The following is a 10003-nucleotide window of genomic DNA, read 5'->3' as shown; positions in this document are numbered from 1 at the left end:
CGCCCCCTCGCTGCTCCTCCCACAGTGGTGACCAAGCTGGTGAACCGAGGCTACCAGCCCCACCTGGAGGACTTCCTGCTGCGCATCAACTTCAACAGCTACTACCAGGACGCCTGAGCTGCCGCCTGGTGCAGGCGTGTGAAGGTGCCTCGGGCGGGTCCCAGGTTGGGCTGGGGTAGAACGACCACACACAGATGGGCCTTGGGAGCTGCTCGTTTATTAGGGGCGGCTCCCAGAAGCAGGAGCCAGCAGCGCCGGTCCTCCCAGGCTGCCATGGGGGTTGTGGCTGCTGTGTCCTCCTGGGTCCGGTCCCTCTGCTGAGCTGTCCTTGCGTGAAGCAGCGTTTCATGGGGAGCCTGTTGCTGCTGCTGGTGGGCTGGGCTGGGCTGCTGAGTCGGTGTCAGACAGAGACGGGTCAGGTCCTGACTGGACGTCCCTGTCGTCATGGAGAGACGGGGAGGGGGCTGCTCGCTGGCAGGCGCCGCCTCATGGACTCAGTGTCACTTGGGGCCTTGGGGGCCTCCCGGCCTCCAAGGCGGTTACGAGGATCACGTCACACACAGCTCGGCTGCCCAGAGCGGGGGCTTGCTGCTGTAGGAGAGGCGCCTCTCTGCTGTGCTGCCGGCCCCCTCAGGCTCCGTGGCCTCCAGGACCTCAGTGGCCTCCCCCTCCCTGTGGTACGGGGCCTCCAGCAGCTTCAGCACCCGCCGCACCTGGAGAGGAGCAAGGGGAGGTTATTGGGGACCCCTTCCTCCCTGGCCCAGCCCCTGCTGCAGGACCCAGGGAAGAGGAGGGACTGGTGGGTCCTTGCCTCTGAGAAGTCTCCGTTCTCGGCAGCCTCGATGGCGTTCTGCGCGATGTAGTTCCGCAGGACATACTTGGGGTTGTTGGCGTGCATGACACGCACGCGCTCAGCCTGCCAGGCGTCCTTGTCGGCGGCGCCCTCCCTGTCCTGCTCCAGCCTGGTCCTAGAACCACAAGCCCCTTGGCAGCAGCTGCAGCTCCCCTCCCCCTCCATCGGGTTCCCAGAGACGGTGCCACGGCCCAGCGCTCTGCCGACCTGCACGGGAGGCTGGACTCACCTGAACTCCTGCAGCCAGTCGGCCCAGCGGCCCCTGTTCCTGCTCAGCAGCTCGGCCGGGCTCAGCTGCTCCAGCCGCGCCTGCTGCTCCACGCGCTCCAGCTCCTTCGTGACGTTGGCCCGGGTGCCGATGAGCGCGAAGAGCTGCGGGTTTGACTGCGCCAGCATCAGCATCATGGAGAGCTGCCTGGGGTGGGGAGCGGCTCTGAGTGTGTCCAGGAGCTGCAGCGCCCCACCTGGCTGTGGACCGTAGCCTGGGACTGCTGCACCCCCTGACGACTGTCCCAGAGGAGGGACGGCCTCACCTGCCCTTCTGCACCCCCTACAGCCTGGCTGAGGGGAGCCCAGGCCCCATGGGTGAGGTCGATACGGGCACCTGCCAGCTGGCCACCCTCGTTCAGCAGCCCCTCCCTGTGATGGGCACAGCTGCACCAAGGAGATGCCTACTCAGTGGACCCTGGGGTGGGCAGGGCACTGACTTCTGGGAGAAGTTCACTGCAGTCAGAGACAGGTCCTGCCAGCCAGTCCACCCTGGGTCCCGAGGCCCCACACTGCTGCATTAAATTCCTCTCTGGTCAGCCCGCAGGCTTGTTTATTAAAGTGCACAACCACGCCTCCCGTGTCTTGCCCTGAGTATGGGTTGCACCCCAGGGGCGTGTGTGCTCTTCCCAATGGGAGATGGTGCAGAAAGTAGGGCCCAGTGGAAGCCTGAGGGCCACCAAGAGCAGAGACCACCAGCCCAGGCCCTGGGCCTCCCCACCAGTGTCAGCATCACTGTCCTTTCCTCTGACCACCACTCGTTCCTGGGAAGGGAGCAGCTGCCCAGGCCCCAGGTGTCCAGCCAACTATGTTAGGACCCCCGGTGTGCAGCCCCTCACACGTTCTGTTCTAAACGTCTCTCCTTTTCTGGAAACAAATTCCAAGGAAGCAGGACCTGAGCACCCACCGGGGGTCCATCTGGGGCCGAAAGGCAAGCCGCAGCTCCTCCAGGGAGGCGCACTGCTCCGTCAGCGCAGTCAGGAACCCCGCCAGGCCCGGAGCCTCGGGCCCCACTGGGAAGGAGCTCAGCAGGTAGAAGGTGTTCGTGATGGCTACTACATGCATTCGATAAGCTATGAGAAATAGAAGCACTTGGGAAAGAACTATTTTTGCACTTTGAGGGCCAGGCTCTGCTGCCCTCCTGCAGTATTACCTACGACAGGCTGACCCACACTCCATCCTACGGTGGGCGCCGCACTGCGTTGTCAGGCCCAGCTGTTCCTCAGCCACTACTTGACCTGACAAGTCCTCAAGGTCCCCAGCCCCAGTTTCTTCATCTGTAAAATGGGTACAATCAGCAAAGGCACTGGGGTCGGCTCCTGGCCTCAGGAGCTGCAGTGTCCCCAAGCCCCCAACACATGCCCAGCAGAGGGCTCAGCAGGACAGATGTCATCCGTCCTCGGTCTGACCTGTCAGAACACAGTCATCGTAACTCCTAAGAAAACCTCTAGCCCTAGCTGGTTTGGCTCAGTGGATAGAGCGCTGGCTTGCAAATTGAAAGGTCCTGGCTTCGATTCTGATCAAGGGCACATCCCTGGTTGTGGGCTTGATCCCCAGTGGGGGACTTGCAGGAGGCAGCTGATCCATGACTCTTTCATCATGGATGTTTCTATCTCCCTCTCCTTTCCTCTCTGAAATCAATAAAAATAAAAAACCTCCAAAACCACAAAGGAAACAAGGCAATGAATTCAGTGTGTTACCAAAGAATCAACAAAACACAAGCAGCAAGGAGAAAATGAGGGCAAATGGTGTCAGACACAGACAACAAATAGCCAATTGGCAGAAGCGCTTCTTTCTCAGGAATCACTAAGTAAATGAGTTAAACTCCAGTCAACAAGCAGGGATTAGGTTGGCGTAAAAAAAGATCCAACTACACCACCATCTCTGAGAGCGAAAGGTTGGGAAACGTGTCCTGTGCAGATAACCTAGAAGCTGGTGGCCCTGACGTCAGACACCATCGGGTTTGGGAGGAGCTGTATGATGTGCTCGGACGTGGACATGCCCCTCCACGGGACCACACGCACACCTAGTGGGAGCTCCTGATGTGCAAGGCGAACGCCCGCGGAACTGAAGGGAGAAACAACAGTCATGTCCACGTCCAGCAATGGGTGTGGTGTCCAGACGGACGTTCAAGGATCAGACCCCACACGCCAGTAAACACCGGACCACAGCACTGCCCGTGGGAGCCACACGCTCCCCAACAGACCATGGTGGGCCACCACACAGGTTCTAGTCCAATGAGAAGGGCTGCTGGTATCTCCGCCAGCCACAGTGGAATGAAGTCACAAATCACAAACAGGAAGAAAATGGAAAATTCACAAATAATGTTGAAACCAGCATAACCCAAGGGCCCAACAAAGAAATCACGGGGGAAATGATGAAATCCGCAGGAAGACACGGGAGCACACCATGGATGCCGACTTTAAAAGATCTCTCATCACAAAAACAGTTTGTAGCTATGTGTTCCCTAGACTCACCGTGATCATGTTGCGTATACACAAGTATCAAATGGTGGCGTGCACCTGAGTGAACATGTCATGTGTCAATCACATCAATTAAAAAAGACCTCAAATCAATCACCTGATATCATACCTAACAAACTAGAAAACGAACAAAGCAAGATCAGTAAGCAGAAGGAAAGGAACTAAAGATTACAGCAGAGATAAATGAAACAAACTGAAAAGATCAACAAATCGATAAACTTAACTACACTGACAAAGAGAAGATACAAATAGCTGAAATCAGAGCCCGAAGACCAAGAGGTTACAGTGAGTAATTACACGCCAGGAAATGAGACGACTCTGGTGAAACTGGGCAAGTTCCTAGAAACACAGATTACAACTGACTCAAGAAGAAACAAAACCTATAGTTCTGTAACTCGTAAGGAGACGTACCGAATTCCTGATCTAACACTTCCCGACAAAGAAAAGCCCCGGACCTGACCCTTCACTGGTGAGTTCTGTCGACCACCACTCAGGCCGGTGTGGCTCAGTGGACAGAGTCAGCCTGCGGACTGAAGGGTCCCGGGTTTGATTCCGGTCAGGGCACATGCCCACGTTGCGGCTCGATCCCCAGTCGGGGTGCAGGAGGCAGCCGATCAATGATTCTCATCATTGACGTTGCTCTCCCTCTCCCTTCCTCTCTGAAATCAATAAAAAATATATTTAAAGAATTATCACCAATCCTTCTCAAACTCTTCTGAAAAACAGGGAACTCTTCCTGATTTACTCTGTGAGGCTGGCACTGCCCTGACACCAAAGCCACAGATACTGCAAGGAAAGAAAGCGACAGGCCAATGTGCCAGGACACTAGCGAAGTCCATCTATTCGGAGGGCCAGGCACCATGACCAGCAGGGTGTGTCCCAGGAGCGCACGGGGCTGCGACCTCCATCCCAGTGTGAGGGTCCGGGGGCTGGTCTTTGGGGGGCAGTCAGGTCATGAGGCTGGGACTTCCTGGGGGGACTCTTGTCCTTGTGAGAAGAGACACAAAGCTCCACCCTCCCTGCTCTGCCCATGAAGACCCAGTGTGGAGGCAGCATCTGTGAGTGAGCAGCGGCCTCACCAATAACTCCCCACACTGGCACCTCCATCTTGGCCTCCAGCCTCCAGAACGGAGACACATGGCTATGGGCTGAGGCCCGTTGGTGGCAGTTCGTTCTAGTTGACACGGACTAAGGGTATGAATGAAGGCGTACAGCCACGTGGTCGTCTCAACTGACGCAAAATGGTAGAAGCACCGAAACTGGAAACGCATGAGGAGACAGTCCCGCCTGCTCTGTGGTGTGGACAGGACGCTTCCCCTCCCGCCAGCCGGAGCCCCGGGCCAGTCCATACGCCGGGCCCCCTGCTGAGTGCAGGACCCAGTGTGGAACTGAGGGCTGTTTTCACAGCAGCGAAAGGGCCAGCCAGCCTGCAGCATGGGCGGGTGGTGCTGAGCACAGCAGGCCGTCCGCACAGCGCAGCGGCCTCCACCTTGGTCAGCACGGGGCCTGTAGGACCTGGTGCTCGCCATGTCAGCCAGACACACGGGGCTGTGGGATTCCACGTCTGAGGCCCGCAGGGTCGTGGTCACAGGGACAGCGAGCAGGACGGTGGTGCCCGCGGGTCACGGGGAGTCAGTTTCAGTGGGGAAGACGGACAGTTCTGGACACGGCTGGTGGGGCTGGCTGCACCACAGTGGAACGTACCCAACGCCCCTAGGGTGCACACCGAGGAACAGTGAAAGGTAGCGTCACCTCACGTGTATTTCACCGCAGAGCGCACATGAGCCCACAGCGGCATGTGCACCGGCCCACTCACCCGTCAGGTGCATGGTCTCCAGGAGCTTGGCCACCAGCGCCGCGTCCTCCTCCCGCTCAGCCTGCACGAGGCCCAGCTTCCTGCGCATCTTGCTCAGGTAGTGCCTGTGGAACTCGGCGTCGTACTCCTCGGCCAGGATGGCCTCGCCCTGCTCGAGGGGCAGCTCGGGCACCAGGGCCTCGGCCAGCTTCTGCAGGTTCCACTTGCACACCTCAGGCTGCTTGCTGAACGAGTAGCGCCCGGCAGTGTCCGAGGCATTGCAGACGTGGTCGGGGTCGTACCTGCCACAGGGGGAGAAGGTGCTGCCCATGTGGCTGCTGCTCCCCCGCCATCCCCCAGGAGTCCTGGCCCTACGGGCTTAGCTCAGGCCCCTGCAGAGTCCTCGACTTTCTCCTGCCACCAGCCCTGACGGGTCCACCTCCAGACCGGAAGCAGAGTCCTGCCTGCCTCCTGCTCACCACCGGCTCCTGGCCTTGCCCCTCAGTCCGTTTCAGGACAGGCCGGGGGCGGGGGGGCACCCTTTTTCTCAGCTCAAAACCCTCCAGGGGATTCCACTGCCGGGAACACCGACCAGCTTGGCCCGCCGGCCCCTCCCCGCCCAGCGACTGGGCGCTGTGGGGGTGCCCACCTGTCCAGGAAGCCAAAGGGCCCGTAGTCGATGGTGAGCCCCACAATGCTCATGTTGTCCGTGTTGAGCACGCCGTGGCAGAAGCCGACACACTGCCACTCAGCCACCATCCGGGCCGTGCGACGTGTCACCTGGGGCAGGACGGGCCTGGTTGCTCCCTCCAGCCCCCTTCCCGCCCGTCTTCCCCTCCCGGGGGCGAGCTGTGCTCCTGAGGGGCCCTGGCACAGACCCTGTCATCTCGACCAGCACGCGGCCGTGGGGAGGACCTGAGAGACGTCAGGGGGGCTCCAGCCCCACACACACCACCCACTTCTCTACACTCGCTGGTTTGGACTTTCACCCGAAAAGTCGGGAAGCCCGACATCCCGATGGCTCAGGCCCCACGGGAAGACCACGTGGACACAGGACGTTACCACGTCGTCAGGCAGAACCCTCCCTGGTCCCGGCACCGGTGCTGGGCCCGCCGTGCCCTTGGGCTGCCCAGGAGGGAGGCTCAAATGGTCTGTGCGGCCGCCAGCCCTGCTGCTCATGCCCCAGGTCCACTGCTCAGCACCCCACGCCGTCTGAGGACATGCTGGCCACGGGGAGAGCAGGGGCCCCACAAGATACCCCAGCGCCCTGTGTCCAGACCCGGGCCGGCAGGTGCCACCCACCCGAGGCTGACTCCAAGCACTGACTGGGCAGCACAACGGGCGCTCAGAGATGGCCCACGGCAGGTGCGAGCTGAGGGAGGGAGACGGTGCCACGGCAGTCGGCTCGCGTGACCAGCGCAGGACGGGCCCCCAAACACCTGCTTGGCCGGTGCCCACTTCTGGGGGCAAGAGGGCTGACCCAGGGCAGGCAGGCCTGGCACCTCTGGGACCCACCTCACGGAAGAAGGCAGCGTTCCTCTGCACGGAGTCGCTGGCGTGCGTGGCCTGGATTTCAGGGTAGAACGTGCTGACCACATAGTCCAGCATCTGGACGCGGATATCGTTCCTCCCCACGCTGGGGCCCGCACGGCCCGTGTGCTCATCCTCAGCCTTAAAGATCTCAAAGGACCCGAACCTGCAGGGAGGCCCGGGTTTCCACAGGTTAACCATGACCCGTCCCCTGGGGAAAAGGAGAGAGAGGCCTGGCCCCGGATGGCAGCTGACAGCGGACACCTGGGTCCGAACCGCCAACCAGTGGTACGAGCACAACAGGCTCACTCTGGCCACACTCACGGCTCACACAGCCGGCGTGACGGGAGGCCCGGGACACCCCCAACTCCACCAGGACAAGGCCCCGTGCACGCCCACCCATACCCAGGAGGTGTCGTCACTGACATCTGCCGTGGGTGCTCAGCGTCCCCTGGGCTGTGAAGGATGCCTGGAGGCGTGTGGTTGTCCTGACAGGTGACTGCCAGCAGCGGCCAGCCCTACAGCCGAGTGATGGGTCACTATGCCCGTGGTGCCACCGAGGGGTCCCGCAGGGTGAGGCCAACCCGTCCTGGCTCCTGCTCTCCCCGGAGGACAAGAGGGCCCTCTGGGGACGGGCCTGGTGACTGCTGAGCCATCGTGGGTGCCCGGCCATACACATACAGGGTTGGCTCGGCCCCACAGCCACCTCCTGGCACACTGGGTTTGATGCCAGGCAGCACAGTGACATCTGGACGGACACACAGGCTCCTATCAGAGATGGAGCCAGAGAGGAGTCCGCTGAGTGAGCGCGTGTGAGGGGCGCGGGCATGGCAGGCCGGGAACAGCCCTTATTCATCGTGACGCGACACGTGGCCACTTTCTCGGAGGATTTCAGGCAGCTCCTGTCGGACTCTGAGGGAGTAGCCGGCTCTGTCGTGGCCTTTCCCAGACACCTGCTTGGACAGTCCCTCCTCCGCCTGGGCCTGCACCCTCTCGGATGCTGGGGCGCCTTGTGGACTCGCCGCCACGGCCTCTGCCACCCCATCCCTTCTGGCGGCAACAAGTGTCGGACAAGGACTCTGGGAGGGCACGACTGTCCACACCCAGGACGGGGCTCCTGACCCAGAAAACGCCCGGTACCTTCTGCCTGTGGGTCAAAGGTCTCCTTCACGGACAGCCAGCTCCCGCTGTGCTAGGGCACAGACACTCAATGTATCTGAGGGGCACGAGCGTGTATCCTAGGCCCGTAACCGAGCGCACACAGCCCACAGGAGCCGTTACCTGAGGAAGGTGGAGGCTATTCGCAACACGACCGCGCACGGCTCGTGCTTGGGGTTGCCGTCGTAGAACACATCGCGCACGACCGTGGACTCGGACGTGACACAGGCGCCGGCGCGCGTGGTGGGGACCCCCAGGTGGAACATGGCCTCGCTGCACAGGAACTCCCGGACGCTGGACCGCAGGACCTTGCGGCCGTCGGCCTGTCTGGAATCAAACACAGAGGTCACGGCGGTGCTGGCGGGGGCTCAGTGCAGACACGGGCCGGGAACAGCCTGCTAACAGCCACTTAAAGACAACCCACAGCCGCTCTGACAGCATCACAAAATATCGTGACGAGCCCCCATGTTGTCCCACGTGAGCGCTTGGCCTGGAGCTGGAGGTGAAGGGCAGCGAAGGCCCACGGACGCCCCACAGGGGACCCAGCCTGCTGTCACCTCTCTCTCTCTCACACTCACACACACACACACACACACACACTCACACACTCACATGGAACTGCAATTCTACGTTTATTCGTTTTACAAAAACAACAGTACACACAAAACAGTGCTCTGTGTAGTGGGGCACGACCTCGATTCCTTGTATGCTTTTGACCTTTCTTTACACGAAGCCTCTCTTATTAATAGACTTTTTCCAGAGCAGGTTTAGGTTCCAGCAAAACGGAGTGGAAGGTGCAGAGAGTCTCATGATGCAGGCCCTGCAGCCCCACAGGCACTGCCTCCCCAGCAACACCCCCACCAGGTGGGGCATTTGTGCCGACGGGTGAACCTGTACCAACGCCGCATCCCCCGGCCCAGGGTTTACATCAGCGGCCTCTGTTCTATGGTTTGGACAAATGTATGATGCCATGTACCCACCACTGGTGCCTGAGTAGTTTCACTGCCCTCAAATCCTCTGCCCCACCTACTCATCCCTCCCCCATCCTGATTGTTCTATTGCAGTGGTTCTCAACCTTCTGGCCCTTTAAATACAGTTCCTCATGTTGTGACCCAACCATAACATTATTTCCATTGCTACTTCGTAACTGTCATGTTGCTACTGTTATGAATCGTCATGTAAATATCTGATATGCAGGATGGTCTTAGGCGACCCCTGTGAAAGGGTCGTTCGACCGCCAAAGGGGTCGCGACCCACAGGTTGAGAACCGCTGTTCTATGGTCTCCAGTTTTGCCTTTTCCAGAGCATCACAGAGTTGGAATCCGACAGAGTAGCCCTTTCAGACTGGCTGCTTGCACTTGGTCACGTGCACTGGTTTCTCCTTGTCTTTTGTGGCCTCACAGCTCATTTCATTTTTGTGCTGAAGAATTCGCCACTGTCTATGGACCACAGTTTCTCTCTCCATCACTTGCGGAAGGACCCCTTGGTTCCTTCCAAGTTTTGGCAGTTCTCAACGACGCTGCCATAAGCGTCCACATGTAGGCTTCTTTGTTTTTTATTTCAAGTCCCAGCTGTTCACTGCTGGTACATAGCAACTGACTTGTGTAGCAACTTTGTATCTTGTAACCTCGCTATATTGCTTAGGAGCTCGTTTTGTGGTCAGTTCTTGGAGACGCTGTGGGAAGGCGCCCTGCTGGGTCAGGCTGCCCAGATCGGACACGCCCCCGCCCGCCGGAGCAGGGCTGGTCTGCGGGGCTTGGAGGCCTGTGCCGGGGACTGTTCCCTGGAAGGCGGACCCGAGGCCTCTGTCCCTCTGGCGGGCGCAGAGGCAGCTGGCGGACAGGCGGTGCTCAGCGCAGGCCCCACAGGCATTGGGAGAAGCCTGTGCTGTGCGCGCCCCGTCAGGTCACCCAGGCT

The 10003-nt window shown here is 60.0% G+C and overlaps 2 protein-coding genes across 2 annotated transcripts in view; one reads left to right on the top strand and one right to left on the bottom strand.

Moving 5' to 3' along the window:
- Positions 1 to 117, top strand: part of TUBGCP6 (tubulin gamma complex associated protein 6) — a 16324-nt gene extending 16207 nt beyond the window's left edge. Inside the window, exon 25 of the mRNA XM_015568716.1 lies at positions 20 to 117. Coding sequence (XP_015424202.1) covers positions 20 to 117 — 98 coding nt within the window. The remainder of the gene's footprint in view (positions 1 to 19) is intronic.
- Positions 118 to 197: 80 nt separating this feature from the next.
- LOC102769130 (selenoprotein O) overlaps positions 198 to 10003 on the bottom strand; it is a 10371-nt gene continuing 565 nt past the window's right edge. Inside the window, exons 2-9 of the mRNA XM_015568715.1 lie at positions 8210 to 8453; positions 6914 to 7094; positions 6048 to 6178; positions 5408 to 5700; positions 2028 to 2172; positions 1083 to 1268; positions 812 to 968; positions 198 to 713 (exon numbers count right to left, since the gene is read on the bottom strand). Of these exons, the coding sequence (XP_015424201.1) occupies positions 540 to 713; positions 812 to 968; positions 1083 to 1268; positions 2028 to 2172; positions 5408 to 5700; positions 6048 to 6178; positions 6914 to 7094; positions 8210 to 8453 (1511 nt within the window). The 3' untranslated portion in view covers positions 198 to 539. The remainder of the gene's footprint in view (positions 714 to 811; positions 969 to 1082; positions 1269 to 2027; positions 2173 to 5407; positions 5701 to 6047; positions 6179 to 6913; positions 7095 to 8209; positions 8454 to 10003) is intronic.

This window comes from Myotis davidii, unplaced genomic scaffold, assembly GCF_000327345.1.
Source record: "Myotis davidii unplaced genomic scaffold, ASM32734v1 scaffold845, whole genome shotgun sequence".
Classification (NCBI taxonomy): Eukaryota; Metazoa; Chordata; class Mammalia; order Chiroptera; family Vespertilionidae; genus Myotis; species Myotis davidii.
The sequence above is the reverse complement of the archived record's forward strand: the minus strand, read 5'-3'. Positions and strand labels throughout refer to the sequence as shown.